The 26,819-nt window shown below is 43.6% G+C and overlaps 1 protein-coding gene and 1 long non-coding RNA gene across 10 annotated transcripts in view; one reads left to right on the plus strand and one right to left on the minus strand.

Moving 5' to 3' along the window:
* Window positions 1–26,819, plus strand: part of CORIN (corin, serine peptidase) — a 199,901-nt gene that overhangs the window by 25,782 nt on the left and 147,300 nt on the right. For 7 of the 8 annotated variants that reach the window (XR_008308281.1, XR_008308282.1, XR_008308283.1 and 4 more), the window contains exon 3: window positions 5,206–5,628. Coding sequence is in view for 4 of the 8 variants with exons in the window: in XM_053254366.1 (XP_053110341.1) it covers window positions 5,206–5,628 (423 nt within the window). In the remaining 4 variants the exon portion in view is untranslated. Of the gene's footprint in view, window positions 1–5,205; window positions 5,629–22,242; window positions 22,602–26,819 lie in introns of those variants that run through there. The other variant, XM_053254370.1, reaches the window with a different exon arrangement.
* LOC128326806 (uncharacterized) lies at window positions 18,846–22,377 on the minus strand. Of its 2 annotated transcripts, none has more exons than XR_008308284.1 (3): window positions 22,140–22,377; window positions 20,824–21,237; window positions 18,846–18,975 (listed from the first exon to the last, which is right to left on the minus strand). It is a non-coding gene; the product is annotated as an uncharacterized LOC128326806 (long non-coding RNA). The 2 variants fall into 2 exon arrangements; XR_008308285.1 differs by having other exon boundaries at window positions 18,874–20,033.

Here is a 26,819-nt window from a genome sequence, read left to right on the forward strand (position 1 = left end):
GTGTGTGTGTCAAGACCCGAGAGATGGTTTAGATCTGCCTGTTCTGGGCAGGGTTATACTCCCTGCAGAAGAACAAGTATGTAGCTTGGGAATGCTCCTGGATCCAAAACTCTCTCTGGTTTCTCAGGTTGAGGCAGTGGCCAGGAGCACTTTTTATCAGATTTGGCTGATACATCAGCTACACCCATTTCTGGAGGTAAATGGCCTCAAAACAGCTGTATATATGTTGGTAACCTACAGGCTTGACTACTGTAATGAACTCTATGTGGGACTTCCCTTGAACGTAGTCTGGAAACTGCTACTGGCACAGAATGCAGCAGCCAGCTGGTCTATGGGACAACCTGAAGAGACCATATAACACTGATTTTAAAATAACTGCACTGGCCTATTAAGATGAACTGGGGAGGTCTGGTTGTGGTTGCCATCGGCTCATTTGGTGGTGACTGGGGATCAGGCCTTCTCTGTAGCTGCCCTAGGGCTTTGGAATATGATCTGTGTCAAAATAAGAGCTTCTCCATCTCTGTTTGCTTTTAAAAAGACCCTCAAGACCCACCTGTTTTCTCAGGCCTTTAACTGAAATTAATTTTAAACTGTTTAATTGTTTGGTGAAATTGCTTTTACTTCATTTTATATTTGTTGTGTTTTAAATTGTGTACACTGCCTAGAGCACGGATCCTCAACGTTGGGCCCCCAGATGTTATTGGACTTCAACTCCCATAATCCCCAACCAAAGGCCACTAGGGCTTGGGATTATGGGAGTTGAAGTCCACTAACATCTGGGGGCCCAACGTTGAGGATCCCTGGCCTAGAGATATACGTATCAGGCAGTATATAAACACAATAAAATAAATAAATAACTAGCTTAACCCAAGAAGAGCATCTGCATGCTAGTACTTGATTGCTCCCCTCACCCAGCACCACAGCCCCCTCACCTCAGAGATCTCTCCACCTTTACCCGAGCCACACTCCTGCTCCTCCTCCTCCAAGCCATTGCTCCATCCCCCTCACCCCTCTTGGTCATGGCAGCAGCATTGCCGTATGTGCTGACTGGCCAAGCTGCAGCCCCCTAACCCCAGTGCTGGGGCTGACCCCAGAGACCTCCCCACCCTCACCTGAACCCTGTTCCTGCTCCTTCCTTCAGCAGCAGCAGTTGACTGGGCCCTTCCTCGCTGCCGTCGTGACTGCCATGGCTGCTTGTTCCCCTCAGGCCGCTGACAGGCCTGGGCCCATCCCTCGCCTGCTTGCCTCCCTCCGCCAATGGCCTTGATAGCAGCAGTTGCGGTGGTTGACCGGGCCCTTCCTCACTACCGCTGCCATGGCCACTCATTCCCCTTAGGCTGCTGACAGGCCTGGGCCCACCGCTTGCCCTTCCTTTTTTCTCTCTTCCCATCCCTCTCTCCCCATTCCTGTTTTAACAGATCTTGTTTATCTTGTTTCCTCATCTAATTTGCATGGTGGCTGCCTCCTTCTCCTGAAGGGGCTCTTTCCTACATCACGATTCCTCTCTTTGCAGACCCCTGCCCACTATCTTTTTATGTATATAGATTCTTCTCTCCTCTAGAATCAAGAACATCTTCCGACCAGTAACAGTTGCATTCCAACTGACCTTAACCATCACAGGCTCCCCTTCCCTATCTGCATATATTATCTCGACTGTCCAATCATCACAATGCTTTAGCTCTGTTATCTCTGATTGGTAAAGCACTGTGTGGGTGGAGCTTGCCCCGTAGGTCCTTAGCCTTCTATTGAAGGGGAGAGGGGAGATTTTTGCCAATCTTCCCTTCTGTCTGAAGCCCACTGTGCCTTCTGAACATATGTCCCTGGGGTCACACTGTCGAAATACAGGTGAAACTCGGAAAATTAGAATATTGTGCAAAAGTCCATTAATTTCAGTAATGCAAATTAAAAGGTGAAACTGATATATGAGACAGACGCATTACATGCAAAGCGAGATAAGTCGAGCCTTAATTTGTTATAATTGTGATGATCATGGCGTACAGCTCATGAAAACCCCAAATCCACAAGCTCAGAAAATTAGAATATTACATGGAACCAAGAAGACAAGGATTGAAGAATAGAACAATATCGGACCTCTGAAAAGTATACAGTGTACTGTGCTTGATTGGCCAGCAAACTCGCCTGACCTGACCCCATAGAGAATCTATGGGGCATTGCCAAGAGAAGGATGAGAGACATGAGACCAAACAATGCAGAATTGCTGAAGGCCGCTAATGAAGCATCCTGGTCTTCCATAATACCTCATCAGTGCCACAGGCTGATAGCATCCATGCCACGCTGCATTGAGGCAGTAATTGCTGCAAAAGGGGCCCAAACCAAGTACTGAATACATATGCATGCTTATACTTTTCAGAGGTCCGATATTGTTCTATTCTACAATCCTTGTCTTCTTGGTTCCATGTAATATTCTAATTTTCTGAGATTGTGGATTTGGGGTTTTCATGAGCTGTACGCCATGATCATCACAATTATAACAAATTAAGGCTTGACTTATCTCGCTTTGCATGTAATGCGTCTGTCTCATATATTAGTTTCACCTTTTAATTTGCATTACTGAAATTAATGGACTTTTGCACAATATTCTAATTTTCCGAGTTTCACCTGTATATGTCCCTGAGGGTCCCAAAGTGGGATCCCACTGTGCCTCCTGTAAGGGAGATAAGCAAAAATAGTTTTATTAAAATATTTTTCACATAGCATTGCAAATATTCAAGTATAAAAAGTAATATAAGAAAATTAAATTCATTAACATCTGATCAAACTATTATGAAATTATATCAATATTCAGATACTTCATGGGTAACATGATCCTCTAAATTGATATTTTAATTCTTAATTCTTGCTTAATTTTTAAATAAAACATGAATAGAGAGTTTGAGCTTTTCTCCCTGTCACAGAAATTTAATTATTCTTAAATCATACCCAGCTCATGTGGTTGAACATTTGTCTTGAGAATTTATTATTCTAAAATTGAATAAATAATGACAATTCATATTATCATAAACTCACTGTCTAATCTCCTCTCTATATATCTTATATAATTTGTTAATTTTACCACCACCATCATCATTATTATTAATTATTAATTCAATTTCTATACCGCCCTTCCAAAAATGGCTCAGGGCAGTTTTCACAGAGAAATAATAAATAAATAAGATGGCTCTCTGTCCCCAAAGGGCTCACATTCTAAAAAGAAACACAAGAGAGATACCAGCAACAGTCACTGGAGGTACTGTGCTGGGGGTGGATAGGGCCAGTTACTCTCCCCCTGCTAAATAAAGAGAATCACCACAGTAAAAGGTGCCTCTTTGCCCAGTGTCTACTATAATTGCAATGTTCAAAAGCCACTCATCCCAAGATAGGGTTTTTATATTTGTACAACCTACCTATACTTTTGGCCAGAAGTTAGAAGCAGACAAACTATGATGTATCCAGATATCAAAATAAAATACCATGTAATGGGACTGACACTGCTCCTTGCTCCAATGCAATTGCTTTATTGCTTAAAAAACTAAAATTGAAAATGATCTAATAATATACCTTGATAGTATCTTGTAATATTTGGAACACCTAACCCTCCCTTTTCATGAGGTCTACACAAAATATTTACTGAAACACTTTTTTCTTTGACCAATATATAGTTATATTGTATTTATCACCATTTGCCATGGGTTTATAAGTGGCATCAGGACAGCCAAATAAAGTACATTGAGTAGTAAAAATAAAATAGGTGGAAGTACATTCATTTTAAGTGTATTCGACCCAACCAAGATAAATGTAATTGATGTGATTAAATAAAAATTTATTAGCTACTTCCTGAAGCAATTTTGTGTGTGAGCAAAGACAATTTAAATCCTCAACTCTTGCAGTTATCCAACCTCTAAATATCTAACTGGGGTTTCCAGCCAGCTTGTGCTAGTAGTTGGTCTTTCAGATGAGATTTTATATCTATCATATATCATTCAAAATAAAGCATATATTTTAGGCCTACATGGATTTCTGGAGCCACCTAATGGTGCAGCGGGGAAATAACCTGCCTAGTACGCAAGAGGTTGCTGGTTTGAATCCCTGCTGGAAACACCTATATCGGGCAGCAGTGATATAGGAAGATGCTGAAAGGCATCATCTCATACTGCATGGGAGATGGCAATGGTAAACACCTTCTGTATTCTACCAAAGAAAACTACAGGGCTCTGTAGTCACCAGGAGTTGACACCGACTAGACAGCGCAACTTTATCTTTATCTTTATCTTTAGGATTTATGGGGATGAAAGTGATTTTTCTGTGCAGGAGGTTGGGCAAAAAAATGTTTATAGCTAGATAGGTGTTTGTTTGTTTTCATGTTAATCTCACATTTCAAGGAGCTTGTCCACACACTTATATCCTCATAGAGTCCTTCTATGTGCCATGCAAGTTACTCATGCTTCAGAGTAACGTCCTCTGTGTGCTTGAGGTATGTATGTAGAAAGCAGGGCTGTTCTGACCCTGTGGAATTCTCTATGCACACATGCTATGCCTGTTCTCAGCTGGATTGAACTCTATGTACTTCTACATTTGGAAAATAATATACAATAATAGAATGTGAATAGTATTTTTGATAAAAAATTTCAGAGTACCAAAATAGGAACCCAAATAACTAATGAATCTGTTTTTAGGGTTGAACTTTAAATTGCAAAATAGTATACATAGCAAATAATGTCTACTTTGCATGTTAAGTGTTATTAGAGGAAAATATGCTCATCTATGGAACTCCAAGGTGGCTTTTTAAAGATACAGCTGGCAATGTGAAAACTAGTAAATGATATGATGGAAGAAAACCTATTTCTAGAGACATAATAATGATGCCTAAAATAAATTTAAAAAACCCTTGCCCTCCCGTCTTATATTCTATAGTTTAAAAAGCTCTGTGACATTTTGTGAGTTTTGGCAACAACATTCTTTCTTGCTTAATGCTATATTAAGGAATGCTTATCAAGCAATAAGTTGCTAGGGTGTTGTTGGTGCACTAGTTGATTATATTTTGCAGTTCTCTGAGAGTTTTCAGGGGGGAAATGCTTCATTTCCTAATAATTTGTCATAATTAACATTCCTGTCTTTAGAACAGGTACTATGTGGAATGTTTTTATCATAATAATGAATTTTGGCAGATGGTCTAATTATGTTTTATGGTTTTTTTCTTCTGTGCAGGTGTTTTGGGGGGGGAATGCCTTTCTTCAAATGGAAGTGGCTTATTTGGCACTGAAGGTGACAATGAGATGACTAACACAACGGAAAGTGGTTCAAATGCAATTCCTTCCATCAGCAACAAAATGCAACTACCATCCTGGACTACCAACCCATCATTTCATGTTGACCCAATACATACAAACTTTAGTGTACGGAAGGGAACTGCCCAGGTTGTCTCTCAGACTCCAGCCATGAAAACCAGTCTTACTGATGAAAGGATTCTGACCAAAGCTCCTGGAGGCAACAGCTGGTCATCAGGCAAGATAGAAGAAGAGCCCCTATGGTCTACAGACACACCCATAAAGGACATAGACAAGATATCTTCTGTGCCTGTGCTAAAACCTACTAGTCCATCTGCTGTGCAAGGAACAAATTTGAAAAAAAGTAAGTTTATATTCACATGGATCCTTTATTAATGATGACAGAAGAAGTACATATACAATTGATGCTTTTATGTATAAAGGAATATCAGTTCATTCAGGTGGTTTTCATAATACATTTCCTCATATGGGATATTCTACAAGAAGAACCTCATTTTATGTGGACCCATTCTTAGTTAGATGGTTGGTTGGTTGCTGTGAACATGATAGATATTGATCCTATTGTAGATGTGTTCTTATAGATTCCAGCCAGAGTGTCGGACTGAGCTTTTGATTTTAGAAAAACCAAAAGCAATTGTATGCCATCCCTTAGCAAGCAAGATACATTAAGCATATTAAGATATATTATGCATACCATGTTGAAGTGATTAGCCTTTTCATTTCTTAAAGTTTTCCAAATGTCTTGCTTCATTTGAAATTATTGATCATGCTGTAATTAGTAACTCAAACCTAACTAAAGGCAGTCTCACATAGAGTGCCTTTAGCCATAGTGGCTGCATTTGCAGGTAACCAATAGACTCGCAGTTCCGCTCCATACCCACTGCCCTCTCCTGTCCGAGTTAAGATGTAATGGAAAGCAGGGAGCCTGTGGTCAGTGAGACTACAGAGAGGAGGGGGAAATGGCTGTGCGGGCTTCCTTCTTTCATGAAGGGCAGCCCACACAGCCAATGACAGCCGGAGAGAGGGAGGAGCTTCCTCCCTCAACTCTGGCATGAGGGAATGCAGCCTGTGCTTCTAAATTCAGATGTAATGCAGGCTGCATTAAACCTCAGGTTGAGGTGGCAAAACTCACTACAATCTGAGGATACAAATTGGAGTTAGGAGAGCGGAGCCTCTGGTCGCTCTCTGTGAGGAACTGGAGTTCTGAGGGGCTCTCCTGCATTTGAACGTTCAACTCTGGCCCCTTCAACTCTGGTTCTGTGTTATGTGCGAATGCGGCTAGCGTGAAACCTCAGGTAGACTAACCTGCAGTTAATCTGTGAACCAGGGTATCATCGCACAAGCGATTGTCGAGCCTCAGTCTTGCAACCTGTGGTTTCTGGGCAGAGGGACGCCTCCCTCTTCCTGGTCTGCCGAGGCTGCATCCCAGCAAGGTCCGTAACACTCACATCGTCCAACTGCAGGCAAGGCGTTATTACATTAATAGAGTGATAATCATTAATGATCCTCGGGGCGTGCCTAGTGCAATTGTGCCTTTTTGGCATTGATCACCCACCCTTGGCAGTGAATGGGCATTTAAATCCTTTCCTCACACCACTTGCACTATCACCATTGCAATAGCCCCGCAGCCACACAGTCTTGCACAAGTGGTCTTGGGGGATGAAGAGGAGCACTAGTTTTATGTTACTCTGGGAAAGGATCATGATGACTTCCTAGGAGGGAATATGTATATGAGGTCAGGCAAAAGATCCTGGGGTTTGATCCACTGTTGTCTGAATGGTGGGCTTGAGCCAAGCAGTCCATGAAGCCCCCCCACACGCCTGTCCCGTTGTTGGTATGCCAGCTGGGGATTAGTCCTCTCATGAGAGGGGCAGTCCACTCGCCAGGATCAGAGGCCCAATGAGCTTTGGGTCTCCATGGTACTGCATTCTCATCGGTTAGGCCATCCAACTATAGGACCCCCGCTGATTTTGGGGCCCCTGAAATCTCTGGTTAATAATAGAACTCTTACTCTGCCCCTTCCCCTCTCTCCACTCAACCCTTTCAGACTCCCAAGGAGTCTGCTCTGCTCCATGTGTCCGGGTAGTTTTGGGTGGGCAGAGTTGGGAAACAACGAGGATGGATACTGGCCCATATTCAAATGTGCCAGGCTGCGAACAGCATTGTGGTGTATGTAAATTGGCCGCTGCAGGAATCCTGGGGCACGGGACCCACTGTTTTCAGTGATCCCTGGGAATCCAGGTGGCCTTGCTGGGCAAAAAACTCCAAACCAACCAACCAACCACATGGGTATGTGTTGAGTGGGTGGGTGGACCAGACTGCCAGAGAGAGCACTTGGACTCCTGCTTCATGGCAGTTGCCTCGACCAGGAAAAGTGTTTCTGGGGTACCCTTCCCTGGGGCTTGCATTGATCTAGCAACCCTCTGGCCCCCATGCATCTCTTCATGGCCAGTCACTCTCATTAGAGAGCAGATCTTGGGAGAACGGAATGCACATCTATTGCTTGTGTTGTCACACAGGGCTTTTGAGCATGTCCCTGTTCAAATATCATCCAGGTTTAACTCTGGATAGTTCCGCTTATGAGGAATGGCCAAGAATACACTCTTTGCCCCTCTTCCCCCTCAAACTGGTCCAAAAAAGTAGAATGGAAACACTTAAGAATTCCAGGGGCTACCTTTTAACCTAAGATTGGGGATATGCCATTTATGGTGGACTTTACTTTGCTGGTGTGCATGGTGCTGCACCAGTCTGGGGTACTTTTAAGCGAGGGTGGCCAGGGATGAACAGTTGGATACACACACATATATATTTATGGGGATGAGGGCACCACTCTTTACAGTTGTGGGGGGCAGGACCATCCACAAGAACCTTAAAAATACAGACACTGTCTGACATCCAGGGAAATAAATGCCCTGCTGACCAGCCAGACAGCACACAGAACAACTTCAAAAGGATGCCTTGCTGGTCAGCTGCACTTCATCAGGTGTGTTTTCAATGACAGAGTTCCTTGTACTTGTGCCTCCTCCCCTTCCCCAGATGGAAGCTGTCAAAAGTTCTTGGATGGTAGTTGAGATGAAAGTTCCTGCATCCCAGGCAACATACCAAGGTGTGCATTGCAGGTTGCTAAAGGAATCAAATAAAATGGACATATACAGACAACAGCTTTGTGGGGATACATGTACTCTATGTTTCTACATTACTGGACAACTTGAAGGTTTGCATGGGTGGGGTTTCCGTGGGTTTCTTCCCAGGGCCAGCACATTGGCATTTTTGCCGAGTGATGAGGTGTCACTCCCCTGGCATGTATGCCCTTTGCTTGGAAACAGCTGAGTCCCTGAATGTCAACAACCGAGTTGACATTCACTAAGCCTATCCTGAAGAGTGGAATTTATACTCCAGTCAAGAGAAAAGGTTTCACACCTTGGAAAAATCTGCGGAAAGATTTTTGCTCCATCTCTCCCCACCCACACACCTTGACACCATGTCACTGGTGGGGCTCCAGGTGTTTGTGCACATATTTCTGCAGTCCTGAATTGCTGGAGATCTCTCTTGCTTTGCCCGTCTTGCCATCCCGTCCTTTCTGTGAGGATTGACTGGGGGACCATAAGATGCAGTGGAAAGCAGGCTTCCTCCAATGTGGTTCTCTCTCTGTCAATGTATTAAAGATAGGGACATGGCAGCCCTGCTGCCAGGCAATGGCAGGAGGAGTGCATAGATGGCAGAGGGTGGGCCAAGTGCTCAGAGAGGGGGCTAGCATAGATAAAACATCAACAAAAAGCCCTTTAAAAATTGATAAGTTTGGTTAGATTATATCCTCAGCCTTTCAGTTTCATGGAAATCATTATAAACCCATGTTTCTTATTGCCTAAGGCATATGAGAGATATCCTAGTAGAGATATAATCAACACAGGCTACATTGTTGTTAGTCTACACAAAGCAAAGGAAGTGCACCGTGGCAAAATATCAGTACTGCTCTGTTGGACTGAGGAGTTCCCTGACTGATAATGAAGTTGTTCACATGACCGGGAGGGTGGGGTGGCAGGTGGGCAGGGGTGGGGAGGCTGGTTAAACTCATCTTCACCCCAGATGAGTGCGTGGCCATTTCTGGGAGTATGGACTGCTCTCCCAGACAATTAGTGCAGAGTTCTGGAGGCTGGGACGATGCATCCCAGCCTCTGGGTATCACACAATGCATTGCATGACATGCACAATGCATTGGTGGATTCCCCCAGGAAACAGGCGCTCTAGGTATCCGTCTCTGTGTTTACTGGGGCTAAACATAGCCTCAGCAAACACATGAGCCTGTAGCCTGGGCTAAGAGCTCACTTAAGTCCTTAACCCTGGCAAAGAGCCGGGCTTAAAAGCAGGGCAAGACAGCAGTGCTCCACTGGGATCGGGCCTGATCCTGGTGGTTCTCACGTGCAGCCTAACCCAAGCTGGGCTTCTCTAGTCTGGGTTAGGGTGTGTGTGAGAATAGCCTCATAGGATTATATATTAAAAAGCCAGTAACAATAATGTATAATTTATTTGTGTATTATGTTTGGTAGGCAGCTGATGGGCTAATGAGAAGTATATTTGTCAAGCAACAGGTTGGTTTAATTGCAAAATAGCAACTGTATCCTTGTGCCACCATTTATTATATCGCTGTCCTAGCGATGGAGATTCCTATTTTCCTCTAGTCAACAATGGCATTTCTAAGTGTTGTTCTCATGGGACCATCCCCCCAAAAGTGTGTTGAAAAGATGCTTTAAAACTCACCTCCAAAGGGCATGCAGTCTGCCTGCGAACTCATTTCTGGTTTTGGTAATAACTTTAGAACTTGCAAATCAACCTAGTTGACCTTTTGTAGCTTCAGTTGATTCTCATATTTATACAGAACATGTTCTTTTTAAATGTGGTTTGCTAATTTTTCCTAGCTTGGATATTTCCTCCTTGCCTCCAATGTGTTACACATATACACACACATTAAACAGTAGATAGCAATTAGTCATGAGCCCTAAATACTATGCAAAATCGAAGAAACAAACTACTGTTTCCATTGCTTCACTTCGCTTCACTTCCATTTTACATCTTGAAAGCTGTCATTAAATATTGAAAACCAATACTGACAGCAGTACAAAGCTACCCTTTACTCATTACTACCTCTTCTGTTCCTAAGCCCTGGCAGAAAGAAATTAATGTCTGCTATCTATATCACCACTTAAGGGAAACTTTGTAAAGCAGTATGATAAGAGAGCATAAAAAAGACAAAGTAGTTTTACACTAATCAGAGTAAGTCCCACTGTACACAATGAGACTTACGTCTGAGTAAACATGCATAGGATTGCAGTATTCATGAAAATTATGGGCAGTTCAACATTTTGTCTACACTAACTGCAGAAAATAGTTTTATACATAAGCACTTGTTGAAGATTTTAAAAAGCTTAAAAGATACAGGGGCCATTCACATGACTGGGCGGGTGGGGGTGAGGTTGCTCAAACACACCTTCCCCCAGAAGAGCATAAAAATGCTGCTGAGAGTGCAGATTGCACTCCCAGACGATCCATGCTGCACCATGCAATGCAGCGCTCCAGAGGCTGGGATGATGCGTCCTCGCCTCCGATATCCCACAACGCACCACTCCATAAAGTGCGCTGCATTGACAGGATCCCCCATCAGATGGGCGCTCTAGGCACCCATTTCTGTGTCTCCCTGAGCTGCATGCAGCTTGAAGAGACACATGACTCCAGCAGCTGGGTTAAGGGAGTACTTGCTCCCTTAACCTTGGCTAAGAGTGGGGTTAGGCTGGGCAGGATTGACAGGATCTGTGTGGATCCTAGCTCAGGCTGCTCATAAGAACAGCCTCAAGCATTTATTTTAACAGAAGCCAGAAGCAGTCTATCTGCAGTGTTATAATTTCTGACTTGCAGCAATTGTAAGTGAAAATGGGGGAGAAAGAACATTATCCTAAATGAAAGAAGCAAAGCAGTCACATGTATACAGAGCTGAAGGCTGGTAAGCTAGAGTGGTCACTTCTAGGTGCACTGGACTCATGCTAGCTGCATGGGCCAATCCATTTAAAAGACCAAGCAAATGGTAAGGTAGAACATAGATTTCACAAAGGTGCAGCATAATGAAGATGGAAATAACTACAGAGGCTCCATTCAATGTGGTTTGATTATAACCACTTTGCTGTACAGGCAGTTCTGGCCCTGGGGTAAATCAATGCAGAGAAAATACTTCAGCATGGTATCGCAGTGTGAGAAAGACATTTGATTCTCTGCTCTTATTGCAGAGCAGGTTCTTTTAAATCTTTCCAGCAAGGAAAAATGAAACAGCCATGAGCAGCAGGATTGGAGGTGAGGATTGTAAAGGTGCAAGGATGACAAGATTCCACTGAAGATCGTGGCAGAGGTTAGAATTCCAGTATGTCCAAACATGTGAAACCACAGTTTCACGGCAAAAGCAACATCTGGTTTGCCTTGGCAAACTCCAATTTGAACCTTTGGTTTGCACAGAGTTTCGCTGTCAAGACCTCCGGTTTGGCTGCCAAAGTGTTACGGCCAACTCTGGACACCGTCATAACTGCAATTTTGCTCTGATTTTCAAGCCACAGTCATAGAGGCAGCAGAGCAGACCTGCCCAGGGACATGGCTGCTCTATGCCAGTGGCACTTCTTGCTTGCTGCCTCTAGGAGACCCAGCCCCACATCTCCTGTCACCTATGTAGCCATGGAGTTGCATGGCTACAGGGATGCTATCATGTCCCATTGCAGCTTCGCTATCCTCTCAATAGGCATTCCCAATTCTGACCCTTGCTGCCTCCACCAGGCAAGCAGGAAGGAAAGGGGATGGGATGGCAGCATGGGCAGCAAATGCTTTGTTCCCCAAGAAGTAAGCGGCAGTGATGTATGTTCACAAGCACAAACACTGCAGGTGGCAAAATAAGCAAGGCACCCCATCGCAGCATTGGCAGGGGGCAGGGGAGAAAGATAATATTTGGCATGCAGGGGGGGTTCCCATGGTCAGGTTTAAAAGGCAGTCCCAAGCAGGGATCCTGGAGCAGCCAAGTTCAATTTCCCCCCAGAAAGGTTGGGGAAGGGGAGCCCAACATCTTCCTCTATCAGTCCTTAGGCTTACTCATAAGAAGAACCATTTCTAAGGAGTGTGGGGGGGGGCACTCTGAGGTGCTCTTGTTGTATTTCGCAACCCTTCTCATCTGTGAACACTAATGTAAAATTTACTAGATGGTATTCAAGTGCTTCCCACCCATTATCCCACAGACTGCTCTCTTACAAGAGTGCCAGGCCGCTGAGAGTGAGCAAGGATGCTCTATGGAGGAAAGCCATGGGGATGGGTACCTTGGCAGATGTGGTCCCGGTGACTGCTGCCAAGTGGCTGTCAGAGCATGCCCTCCACCAGCCTGTCCACCCATGTGGACATGTGCAGCCTTGTCCACACCCCCAAAGGGTGACTCTTCTGTCCTGGGGCAGCAGGAAACCAGGGCTCCCCTCTCCCTTGAATCCCCAAACCGGCAGACTGCATACGGCACAACGCTGGACTGGACCCAGGAATTTTGAATGGGTTTAAGGGTCCATTACAGAACCCGGTGTCTCCCCTGTATGTACAAATGCTTTGGGCGGGGGCTCTTGACCACATGTGAAGGCAGTCCCAAGCAGGGATTCTAGAGCAGGTTCTGCTTTCCGTGTCTTGGTGACTGCCACCTAATAACTGTCAAGCTGTGTCCCCTGCCTGCCCCTCTGCCCATGTGGACAGGGGCACCCTTGCCAGTGACTCCACTTCCCCAAGATCATTTGAAACAAGGGCACTCCTCTCATGCAATTCCCTGTGCCAGCAAATCTGCATATGGCACAATGCCAGACCTGGCCCTTGTATTCTGAATGGGTTTAAAGGTCTGTCCCAGTGTCTCCCTCCTCCATGCATGCAGTCAGGCTGTGGCACAGGGAGCATCTATATCTCCTTGGGGTGCATGCAACCCTTCACAGGGAATGGGAGTGGGGAGGTTGCAGATAATCTGTTCTCTCTTTTACCAGAGAGAGCTGTGGGCCCCACACAAGCAGGGCCCTCTTGGGCAGGTGGGATTGTTGGCTCAACTAAGCCCATAGGCTGACTGGTGCCCTTATGGCTGCATAGTCTTCACCAGAAGACTGGCCCTCCCATGTGGGCCCACTTAGTAGCAAGCAGCCAGTAAGCAGGATTTCAGTTGGGTCTACACATGCACTGCTCTGCTGGGATCACCTCTCGTTATATTATCCCAGGTTACAGTGGGACAGAACCCCCAGCATCCTTTGCCCTCCCTCATCTACATATTCCCTCCTAGGAAGTCTCAATTTCCCCCTCCCCTCCTGGAGTAACAGGAAAATATCTCCCCACTGTGATTTCATGCTTCTGCAAACCTATCAGGGTGCATAGCTCTTTTGGGGGCTCTGGTGCCATCACTGCCAGAAGAAGCACAGGCATGGCATGGAATTTAAAAGGATTTAAGTGCCCTTTCCCTGCCGAAGGCCCACAATTGTGCACAGCATGTCCCCTTCATGATCGTGGCCATTTGCAGCCGTTCCACTGACGTGCCCACGCTCTGGCCATGGAGCTTGCTAGGATCGGCCTTAGTGGCCAAGCAGCAGCAGAGGCGTAACTATAGGGGGGGCAGGGGGGGCACGTGCCCCGGGCGCCATCTTTTCTGGTCACATGGGGGGCGCCGCCATGACCCAATTTTTTTAAAAAAAATTTAAAATTTTTTGTTAATACAAATGTTTCCTGCTCAGTGCAGCAGCGCTGCAGCCGTCAAGGGAGCGCGTCAGTGCCCCCTTCCCTACGAGCGGTCCCTTCTGTGCCACCTGCGCCCCCCCCCCATTGCTTTGCTGGCGTCTGGCGGCTAGTCAGTGGCCTGGCTTGGCGGCGGCGGCGGGCGCTTGTGAGGAAAAACCTAAGTATAATGTAGTATGTTGGGGGGGCGACGGGGGGGCATGGTGGGGGGGGCGCCATTTCAGTGCTTGCCCCGGGCACCGTTTTCCCTAGTTACGCCTCTGAGCAGCAGGGAGGGGCTACTCTCTCCTGCAAGTGGAGTTTTGCTGGCTACGACTTGACAAATGTCTGTGGTGCAGTTTACAGTTCCAAATGGAAGCTGCGGATTGGCCAAACTCCTTTTTCGGGTTATGTATCAACTGGGCCCTTGTGTTGATACATAACCCAAAAATGGTTAACTATGTAACTATGGCAAGCCATACTAAACACTTCTACTATCTTAATTGTGACATATAAGCAAATTCTGTTTCATCATAGAGAGGCTAGGTGACTGAAGGATATGATGAAACAGAATTTGCTTATATATCACAATTAAGATAGTAGAAGTGTTTAGTATGGCTGCCATAGTTACTTGGATGAAGGAAATTTGGACCTGAGCACTGCTGGGTTCATTTGCAATGTTGCACTTGTAGCTACTGATTAGTCTCTGATCCCTACTCTTGGAAGAAAGTTGAAATTGTCACAGCTTCTTAGCCTTGTGGGGAAAATAATGATCTTATTTTAGCACAGTATTGGGAAAAATAATAGACTTCATGACTCTGTAATTTTTTTTTTTTTGGAAGCACTACCATTTACTCTTTCCCTTTGCTCCAACTGGGATCAAAGACATGCTTGCTCCATATGCGGGGAGGAAGATTGCCCAGTGTGTGCCTTTTGAACGTTCTGGTGAATATTGGTTTTGATTTAACTGAGTTATGACCCTGACAATCACACGCTGTGCAATTGTACATTTTGCTTCTTCAGACTTTGTCTTTCACTCAATAAGATATGCTTCTTGTGGGAATATATTCAACACAGTGGTTCAAATATGAATTCAAACAATTTGTTTAAGCAAACTGAGAGAGAGAAATGCATTAAAACTATTGCTTTAACCATAGTATATATATTTATAGAGCCACTTCTTAGCCAAGCACAGGAGAACAGTCCTACTGCAAGATGTAGTGCACTATACAAAACTACTGCAAGATGTTGCACGATATAAGAAAGGGAACAGTTATTTTATTAAAAAGGTGTGATGAAATACAGTAGGAGAGAAAAACTTTAAGTACAGGACCTTAACTCAAGTATTCAAGAGGTCAAAGTTAAAACTGGTGGTGCTACTTTCTGACCTCACAAAACATAGCTGCAAAACTTCACTATTATCTTAACTTTTTGTCTGTATATATATGCACCAATTTCTAATTTTACTGATATGAGTATACCAGGTTGAACCATAGGGCTACATTTGTGCTGCTAAGGTGTCCTACAGGGGCATAGCTAGGGGAGAGGGGGCCTGTGTTCATCCCTCTCTCGGGTGGCCCCCCAGAGTGAGAGAGACAATGAAGAAAATAGGGAGGTATGGAGCTGGAGGGCCCTCAGGAGCTGGGGGCCCGTGTTCTTTGAACCCTTTCGTTCAATTATAGCTACGCCTCTGGTGTCCTACAAACATTACATGTAAGTAACACATATTAAAGAATAAATAAAACAACATAAAATATAATAGCTAATACATCATGGTTAAGGAAAAACAGATGACATAATAAGACAGTAAAAAACCTAGCTAAACAACATGCATGAAAATAAAGAGAGATATAACCCTAAATATCTAACTGTAGTTAGGTAACATGTAGATAATAATAATAATAATAATAATAATAATAATAATAAATTAATGAACTTGATTAAGCTAGAATTAGTTGTGACTGCCCCACTGAAAACAATGTCCATTAGCCACCATTATTGTCATTAAACAAAGTTTTCGCACAGATAAAACTGAACTGCTGCTTAGGACATTCAGATGTAAGCCTTAGGAACAGACCTAGGAGTTGAAGACCCAGGTTTTTGGTGTCCTAGGCAAAGTTTGATTTTTGTGCCCTCCCTCCAGCTTTAACTTGAGCCATGAAGGCTGCTCATTTGTGATATTGTATTTTGAATTGTTTTAATTATGTTAATATTCTAATGGTGTTTATATTGTGAACCGCAATATAAAAAATTATATTATTTTTTGTATGGGGTAGTATACAAATGCATTAAATAAATAAATAAATAAATAAATAAATAATAATAATAATAATGTCAAATGACCAGCTTACATGGATTACCAGTGAATGACTAGCCCATGCTGATTTGGGCATAGAATGGGAGAGTTCCCAAACTATGATCGGGTCAAAACTCTAACACTTCACAGATGAAAAGATTCTTCTGTTAATTTGGAAATCTAAACTGAGACAATTTCTTTTTGGAAATGAATGCAGAGGCAGACAATTTATATTCAAGAGAGGGAGTGCAGCTTATGAGACTACCTGCTTATTGAGGGCTGAGGTGCAATGAGGAAAGAAGACTGTGTCAGGGGCGTAACTATAATAGGGCAAGGGGGGACCGTTGTCTGGGGGCCCACTGCCTTGGGGGGCCCCCAGAGGCAAGTCACATGACTGACTCCCCCAGCCGCGCACCCGCCTGGTCTTCCTTCAGTTGTATTCATCCTCCGAAATTGATGTGAGTGTTAAGACCTGGAGCTACCAGAACAGCATGTCTTTCTCTCGTACCATTAAATGACTTGCATCGTCCACTATTTACAAAAACTTTTAAAAAATAATTTAGGATGATGTTCTATTGTGGCACATAGGAGATATATATATATATATATATATATATATAGAGAGAGAGAGAGAGAGAGAGAGAGAGAGAGAGCGCTATGCTTTTTGTTACCACTATTCAGCCTCATTTAATAGCAATAGCAATAGCACTTACATTTATATACCGCTTTATAGCCGGAGCTCTCTAAGCGGTTTACAATGATTTAGCATATTCTTTGCTCAAAGATTTCTTTGAGCTTCAGTGAGCGGGGGCCCATTTTAAAATCTTGTCTCTGGGCCCACTCCAGCCTTGCTACACCCCTGGACTGTGTATTTTCAGGTGCTGAATGTGGAGGCCCTTTGGGGAGCTGGGTACATCTTAAATGTGCAGTACTTCAGGGGTGCAATACAAGAGGGAGAGTGCTATACTCTGAGGGATGCTGTCACCTATTAATTGCAAAAGTAACTTTAGCCTCATCTACTCCAACCTGATTTGGTGGAGTCATCTCTCTCTCTCTCTCTCTCTTTCTCTCCACATTGTTCCCATTCATTCTGGTGAGCTTCAACCAATTTTATTTGTTCCTACCTAATTAAACTGGCCTAGAAAGACTCTGTAAGTGTTTTTGCAAATTGGGCCTATAGGGCTAGCAGCTACTTTGCAAGTTTTAATTTTTTTGCAATAATACCGCCTTTTAAAATTTTGACTTTGGGGTTTAGCAGAGTGTTTGTATGCTCTGAAGGGATTTTACCTTTCCATGTGTCTGTTCAGCTCACACAAATTTCTCTGCAACCTGAAATACCAAGGGATGTTGGCTACATTTTGCCCTGTGTAGATGGGAATGCTGGAGGACACTGATTTTGACCGAGCAAGCCCTGAGAGAGCTGGGCCTTCTTTATGGGGTCTTTACTATGGTATAAGAAGGTTGAGGCAGCAAGTGTTGAGGGGTGTGAGGAGAAATATGTTGAGGGGTGTGAAGAGCAGAGTATGCTCAGGTGATAAAGAATTTAGCCCAAGAGTTTATCTGAAGACAGTAGGTTGAGTTCAAAAAACAAATAAAGATTTATTACGAAATTAAAACATAACATACTGAGAGAGAGAGCCATTGAACAACATACACGAACAGGCACTAGCCTTCAACAACTGACAGAGTCTAACAGATTCTAACTTCCTTCAGAGACCTATTAACACAACTCCTCATGGAGTGGCTAAAATAGGTTACTGTGGTGCTAAGAGTAAATGCTGTAGAATTCTCACTTCTAACACTCCTCATTGTTTGAGCACCGATCAACAACTCACATCATCTCTTGCAATGCTAGAAAACAATCTCTTGGCAATGACTTTGTGAGCCCATCAGCTATCATCTTCTCCATTGGACAGAATTTTAACTCTACAAGACTCTTTTCTTGAACCTCACAAGTAATGGTATTTTGTCTCAATATGTTCTGGATTTTGTCTTCCATTTGTAAAAGCAAAATGCAACTTTGATTGTCCTCAAACAATTCAGTTGGTTTCAGTGGATCAACTCCAAAGTCTTGCAAGAATTTGTGTATCCATGCCATCCGTCCTGGCAAGCCTGAGTGGCTGACACCAGAGGCGTAACTATAGGGGGGGCAGGGGGGGCACGTGCCCCGGGCGCCATCTTTTCTGGTCACGTGGGGGGCGCCGCCATGACTAAATTTTTTTTTTAATTTTTTTTAATTTTTTGTTAATACAAATATTTCCTGCTCAGTGCAGCAGCGCTGCAGCAGTCAAGGGAGCACGTCGGCACCCCCTCCCCCACGAGCGGTCCCTTCCGTGCCGCCCGCGCCCCCCCCCCCATTGCTTTGCTGTCGCCTGGCAGCCAGTCAGTGGCCTGGCTTGGCGGCGGCGGCGGGCGCTTGTGATGAAAAACCTAAGTATAATGTAGTATGTTGGGGGGGGGGCGGGGGGGGCGCCAATTCAGTGCTTGCCCCGGGCGCCGTTTTCCCTAGTTACGCCTCTGGCTGACACATACTGTATACCTGCATGCCTTTGATATGTCGAGTCAAGCAAAGCAAATGTGAAAAGAGATAAAGTATTGCTTATTCTACAAAGATATTCTAAAGTGGTCTGGACACATTTGTTGGTACCCCTAGAAAAGATAATAAATAATTGGATTAGAGTGATTTTTCAGATTAGCTGTTTTCTTTAATTAGTATCACACATGTCTCCAATCATGCAATCAGTCATTCAGTCTATTTAAACGGAGAACAGTAGTCACTCTGCTGTTTGGTATCATCATATGTCCCACAACGTGTTGGGAATTCTCTCTGGTAGGAGAAACCCTTTTTCATTATAGCAGAGGGCACAGAGGCACAACACAATGGAATTTAGTTAGGCATGTGTGTATGCTGAGAGTAAAGTAACTTGGAGCCAGTTCATAGTTTCAAATCAATATATATGGTATTTATTAGAGAACTCCATTCTAGACAGGAAAGTGAGGAGTTAGGATCCCTAATCTAGCTAGCTAGCTGTCAGTCAGTCAGTCAGTCACTTACTTTATTGTTACAGTCACAGACCAGTACAATATCTAGCTAGATGGATGCAGATGGATTGCTTGTTGCTTGCTTGTTGCAAGGCAGAAGAAACAGGAAGAGAAGGGAGAGAGGAAGGAAGTGGCTGGAAGGAAGGAAGTCCCTAAGATTAGCAATCTACATTCCAAAGATATAGTGTCAGAGCAGTAGAGAAGGGATAACCAATGTCTTGACCCTCTAGCCCTCTGACTCACTAGTCTGTCCTCCTATGTCACTGAGACAAGAGACAGTGCAAAGTCCTTCACTTCCAACACAACGAACATAGACCAGAGAAAGCAAAAGAGAGAGTTGTCTGAGGAGATCAGAAAGAAAATTATAGACAAGCATGTTAAAGGCAAAGGCTATAAGACCATTTCCAAGCAGTTTGATGTTCCTGTGACAACAGTTGCAAATATTATTAAGAAGTTCAAGGTCCATGGGACTGTAGCCAACCTCCCTGGACGCGGCCGCAAGTGGAAAATTGACCCCAGTGAGAATGGTAGACAAAAAGCCAAGGACAACTTCCAAAGAGATATAAGCTGAACTCCAAGGTCAAGGTCCATCAGTGTCTGATCGCACCATCCATCGCTTTTTGAGTGACAGTGGGCTCAATGGAAGAAGACCCAGGAGGACTCCACTGTTGAAAGAAAAACATAAAAAAGCCAGACTGGAATTTGCTAAAATGCATATTGACAAGCCACAATGCTTCTGGGAGAATGTCCTTTAGACAGATGAGACAAAACTAGATCTTTTTGGCAAGTAACATCAGCTCTATGTCCACAGATGAAAAAATGAAGCTTTCAAAGAAAAGAACACCATACCTACTGTGAAACATGGAGGAAGCTTGGTTATGTTTTGGGGCTGCTTTGCTGCATCTGGCACGGGGTGCCTTGAGTCTGTGCAGGGAACAATGAAATCTCAAGACTATCAAGACATTCTGGAGCGAAACGTACTGCCCAGTGTCAGAAAGCTCTATCTGAGTCGCAGGTCATGGATCCTCCAACAGGATAATGACCCAAATCACACAGCTAAAAGCACCCAAGAATGGCTAAGGACAAAACATTGGACTATTCTGAAGTGGCCTTCTATGAGCCCCGATTTAAAACCTATCGAACATCTATGGAAAGAACTGAAACATGCAGTCTGGAGAAGGCTCCCTTCAAACCTGACACAGCTGGAGCAGTTTGCTCAGGAAGAGTGGGCCATACTAGCTGTTGACAGGTGCAGAAGTCTCACTGAGAGCTACAGGAATCCATTGTTTACAGTGATTGCCTCTAAAGGTTGTGCAACAAAATATTAGGTTAAGGGTCCCATCATTTTTGTCCATGCCATTTTCATTTGTGTTATTATTTGAAATATTCTGTTGTATCAAAATTCTAAAGCAATGTCTGTTAAATGCGGAATAAACAATGATGGGTACCAATTACCTTTGTCAGTTTCAAGTTATTTCAGAGACAATTGTGGGTTCTTCTTTCTTCGTGGAGGGCTACCAATACGTTTGTCCACGTGTGTACATGGGGCAATTGCTTTTCATTTAATCACTTTTCAGGAGGCATAAAACACTTTTTCAATGAGTTGTAAGGGTACCAACAAATTTGTCCATGTGTGTATTCCACTTCTGTAGAGGAGACAGCAACAGTGCTTTGCTTTTGATTGCATCAACTAATTGCTCCTCCTCCATAAAAGAGCAGGTATCCACTGGATTTATGATCTGTTCTGTCTTCTGTCCAATCTGCATCTACATAAACAGCTAGTCTAGGATTAGTACTTGTTGGCAATTTAAGTTTTAGATGATCTGTACCTTTCAGGTATGCCACTGAATGGCTCAGCAGGGAAGCAACCTGCAAAGAGAATAGGAGGCTGTTGGTTCGAATCCCTGCTGGGGTGTTTCCCAGAATATGGGAAACACCTATATCAGGCAGCAGGTATATAGGAAGATGCTGAAAGTTATCATCTCATACTGCACAGGAGATGCCAATGGTAAACCCCTCCTATATTCTGCCGGTTCGAAGGTGGGGGGACACCTTTAAGGGTGGGGGAGGGTGCACCCCCCGCTGCATTTTCCCCACTGGCGCTCTCTCAAAAACCTGTCTGGCAGGGCAGCAGCATACTTCCCTGCCACCCCGTTCCCTCTTCGGTCTGGAAGTGACCAGAAGTACCCTGCATGTCGTGAACGCCCCTGATGTGCACGCGAGCAAGCGTGATGTGTGCACGCATGCATCCAATGTGAGCACATGTACAGGGTACTTCCCGATCGAGGAGAGAATGGGAAGCAGGGAGTTACGCAGTGGCCCCACTGGACTAGTTTTTAAGAGAGCGCCGGCGGGGGAAATGCAATGGGGGTGGGGGTAAGTGCACCCTCCCCCATCCTTGTGCTGGGAAACATTTTAAAAAAGAGGTGCACTAGTTGATCTTGTAATCTGATATGCTATCTTTCATGTCTTTCAGAAGCCTTTTTGAAAACTGGTCTCAAACACTATAAAAACATTTTTGTGTATTTTTTAAAATGTAGGGTCTACATAGTGAGGAACAGAGTCAGGGATAGACAGTGAAAAGCAGCAAAGTTTAGATTTTTCTTTAGTAATAAGAGAAGGATAATAAGGTCATATAGTGAGAATGATCCATCACCAGATAATCAATATTCTCAATTTGAAGAACAGGAATTGCAGATATGAAGTGCAAGTAGTAGTGCAGTATGAGAAGGTACAAGTAATATACATATACCAGCAGGGGTGGATCTTACCTGAAAAATCTGTCAGCCATTTTATATTGGCTGGCTGTCGCCACCATTTTATGTCTCTCTGTACTCAGTACTGCCTTCTTCTGTGTTCCCTGGCTGCAGCGTGTAGTTATATAATGTGGGTGCCAGTACCAGCATCCTAAAAGCACCAATTAAAAAACACAGAACTTTTAAAATTTGATTATTAATGAGGCAGGAGCCAAATGGAGTACTCTCTTTTGTATTAAGAAGGTGGTCGGTACTTGAACCACCTTGAAAACCAATCAGATAGGGAACAGGCTGATTGACTGTTCAGGCAGCCAATCAGGGTGGTATGGGTGGGGGAGAAGTCATCTTCTTTTATGGAATATGAAGAAGAAAGCAAATGCTGTTTGAGTTAGAAAAAGTGTAGTGAGACTTGCTGCAATTGTCACTCTGTGTGTGTCTGTGTAACTAACTCTTTGCATATTTCATTGACTTTAAAAGGTAAGAGGAAAAGCTTAATTTATTTAATAATTGTGGAAGGGGGAAGTCATGGCCAGTGCTGGAAGAAATGTGTGCCACGTCCCCAGGCACAGCAGGTGCCCTACTTCTTTCCCCCATTGGCCAGCTAACCAAGCATTCCTAAAAGGCACATGCCATTTTCCCTGGCAATGCTGGCCCCCTGCTTCTTCTCCCTGCTGACCATCCAAATAGGTATACACTATTTTCTCTGGCGGTGCTGGTGCCCTGCTTCCTCTCCCATGAGGCCCAGCTGAGTGCTTCCAATTTTGGAGTGCTCAGCTGGGTCCACCAGGGGAGGAAGTGGGATGCTTGTCCAAGCAGTGCTTCTTTCCCATGGTTGAACATCCCAGCACTCTGAAGGGGTGCAGTCCACTTTCAGAAGCTCTGCCATCGCCCCACTTCCTCCCACAGTGCTTTGAACTTCGAAGTGCTTGGCCTGGCCCAATGGGAGAAGACGTGGGGAGCACACATGTGCTCCCCCACTTGAGCACTCCGAAGTTCAGAGTTCTGGGGGAGGAAGCGGAGATGCTTCTGCAGGCAGCGCATGCATGCTGTCCCTGCTTCCACCTCTACTGGGCTGGGACGAGTGCTCTGACGTTCCTTGTGTTTGCTGGCCGGGGGAGAAAATGGGGATGCTTCTCCAGGCAGGGCACATATGCCACCCCGCTTCCTCTTCCAGTGGGCCTGGCCGAGTGCTCCAAAGTTCGGAGTCGGCAGGGCCTGCTGGGAGAGGAAGCAGGTTGATGCTGCTGCCTCTGAAAGTGACCCACACCTCTTCAGGTTGTGCCCACCCAGTCCCAGGACCCACCAGCCACCACTGTACACCAGGATTTCCATATATAAGAGACCTCATTACCAGATCAGATGCTGCCAGGGTAGATGAAGTCAACATCTGGTGAAAATGCTTGGTGAAAATTATTTATTTATTTATTATTTTTAAAGAAGAAATTCTGAATAAAATACTTCCTTTACCTACAGATGCCAAATTTTCCATGAACAATCTTTCCACTTAAATTAGTTGAGTGCACTATTTTTTAAATTAGCTTAAATTTAAATTAATTTAAATTAGCTCAAATTAGCTGAGTGCAGTACCAGAATAAGCTGGGGGAAAGGTTTAATTTTGGGGGGAATGTTTACAGAAAAGTTTGAATATAGTCATCCTTTTGTTTTTGTTATTATTCTCATCTGTTATTGCTCTGAGAACTGTTATTTTTGTCACTATATTATTAACATTCAATAATCATATCAATAATTCCAAAATAACATGCCCAAGAAAAGCAAAAGATCTTTCTCAGATTCAAATTCACCATGATTCAAATGTACCATATAATAATTATTCAGTAAAATGAATAATATTTGAAATTGAAAACTTCCTACAAATTATAAACTGTTCTTTTACTTCCCTTTTTACAGGCACATTAATAAAAAACACTGTGACATATATTTACTTTCTTAGTCTTTCCTAGCAGTGTAATCTATGCAAAATGGCTTTGCCTGGTCAACAACAAGCCTCACCTCTTAGTTTAATATAAAGAACGATATTCTTTTCATTCTTATATCAACAGCATTGCAATTATACCGCTGTATGTTAAATCTTAAGCTCATATTTTCAATAATAATTTCTCTTTTCTTACTAAAATCAGCTTCAGTACATAAACTAAATAGATGTTAGTTAATTAAACTTCTCAAAAGTAATGAAGATTAATTGGCCTATATATAGAATCTGTTTTAACCATACGAATGACTGATGATAAAAAAAATTATATGTTCTCTTATAATGAAGAAAATCTTTGCCCTGGGAAAGTAAAACTTGCACAATAAATTATGTCTATTCTAAACACTATATTATGAAGGTCTGTTTAATTGTACTGAAATTAGTGTAGTCTCAATATATTGTACAGTGTATTATGCTAAGGTCTGAAAAAGTGAACCCTGAAAGAAGCTGTCTCAATTCATTAGGCAAATTTTATGAAGGAAAATAAACAGAGTTTTTGTTTCCAACAGAGCAACTAAAATGTGTAAGCATTTATGAATACATTTCGTATTTTTGCAACACGCACCTTAAAGACTAGCTGCACATTTTGACTTTATCAAGAAAAAATATCATGGAGAAAGATCATCATGATGTTCCATATTTATTATCATTTCTAATGGCTTGATCATAAGACTTGCTGCACCAGCAAATGTATGCTTTGTATCAACCACTGTTCCAGCCTGTTACACAAACATAATATTATATGAAGTAGGAACATATTGCTGGCGCAGACATTTGGGTCTGGTATGCCACTAGTGATGTAAGAGTTGGTTTAGTACTTGGCTTATTTGTGAAAGCAAGTCTTTTTCAAATGGCATTGTCTTGCATTTCATTGTGAATAGCTGGTCTTTAGTCTCCTTGATCCTTTGATGCATTATCACCAGCAAAGGTACAGCAAAGGTAGCACATAATATAACAATTGGTCAGTGATGAGAACCTGAAGGATTCTGGTGGGTTGTTTTGCTTATTTTAGTATGACCATAATCAGCATTAGAAATTGGGGGTTGAGCTAAGGTGTCCACTGGGTTTTTCCAATTCTTACTTAGTGAAATTAAATTGCAGGGTCATGTACCGGATCTCCTTATTACTGTAATGTATGTGTGTCCTATCCTGTTATGGCTGGAGGCAAGGCGAGGCAAGGCAAAGCAAAGCTGGTTCACAGAAACTCAAAGACATCCAAGGCAACAAATTAATTCAGCTGCAATCAGAGGCAGACTGCGCCCTTAAATTCCTCTGAGCCCAGACTACCCTTCTTGGGTTTTGCACCACTGCCTAGAGCATTCCCAGACAGCTGGCTTTATTGTGGCTTTACTGAGAAGCTTTACCGTGAGTTCAAAGTTGCCCCACAAAACCGCCACAAAAAGTGGATTTTTTAAAAACCTCGGAGATAAATCAGGCTACACTCTAACGCACAATAAGAAACCCGAAATGTGTGTGAAGTGCTCCCTCATAGCTTGCAGGGACTTTGGGGTAAATTTGGCCAATATGTGAATGCACCCCCTCAGGGGCGTAGCAAGGTTGGAGTGGGTCCAGAGACAAGATTTTAAAATGGGCCCCCCTCACTGAAGCTCAGCTCATGAAGTAAAGAAATCTTAAATGAGGCTGAATAGTGGTAACAAAAAGCATAGTGATATAGATATAGATATATAAAACCTATGTGCCACAATAGAACGTGATCCTAAATTTTTTTTTTTTTAAGGTTTTGTAAATTGTGGATGATGCAAGTCATTTAATGGTACTAGAGAAAGACATGCTGTTCTGGTAGCTCCAGGTCTTAACACTCACATCAATTTTGGAGGATGAATACAACCGAAGGAAGCCCGGGTGGGTGCATGGCTGGGGGAGTCAGTCATGTGACTTGCCTCTGGGGGGCCCCCAGACAACTGTCTCCCCTTGCCCTATTATAGTTACGCCCCTGCACCCCCTCCATTCTGAAGGAGATGGGAGCTAACAGTTGGGTGTGAAAAACTTCCTGGGGAGCACAAGCCTTAAAGGGGAAGCCTTTTGACCTAGAGCCTGGCACTTCTCTGCTCTGTCTTTTCTTACCCAGCTCATTGCAGGTGCTGGCATGCAGATATTGGGAGGAATGTGGGTGTGGGAGATGCGGGCTCTGTGGTGTACTCAGGGACTTCAGGCCTTGAGGGAGCTACATTGGGGGGCTTCAGCACCAGGGCTCTCTTAGGTTCTGATCCGATGTCAAGATCCAGGGCTGGTGCTGGCCCATCCGATTCTGGTTCAGTATAAAGATCTGGGACTGCAGCTAGTCCTGTATTCTTAGCATCTGACTCAGAGTCACTACTGTGATTGGGGGCTATGAAAGTGTGAGCCATGAAGTAAGGTTTAAATTTATTTGCTTTGCTTTGATTCAATCTACAGATGTAGGAATATTGAACGTTACAATATGATCTTGCCTTTTTATTTATGTATTTAAAATATTCGTATCTCACTTTTCCTGCTATTCAGTGTAAAACAATTAAAACAATTTAAACCAACATGACAAACAGTACAATGCTAGTAACAAAACATACCCCCCACCACACCACACAAATTGACAGCTAACAGCAGTTTGAAACAGCAGTTTCAATTTGGGAAGTTGAAACTCTCCAGTACAACTACCAAGAGCCTCTGACAACACATGGGCTTTACATGTTTTGCAAAAGCATGGC

This window comes from Hemicordylus capensis, chromosome 5 (genome assembly GCF_027244095.1).
Source record: "Hemicordylus capensis ecotype Gifberg chromosome 5, rHemCap1.1.pri, whole genome shotgun sequence".
NCBI lineage: Eukaryota > Metazoa > Chordata > Lepidosauria > Squamata > Cordylidae > Hemicordylus > Hemicordylus capensis.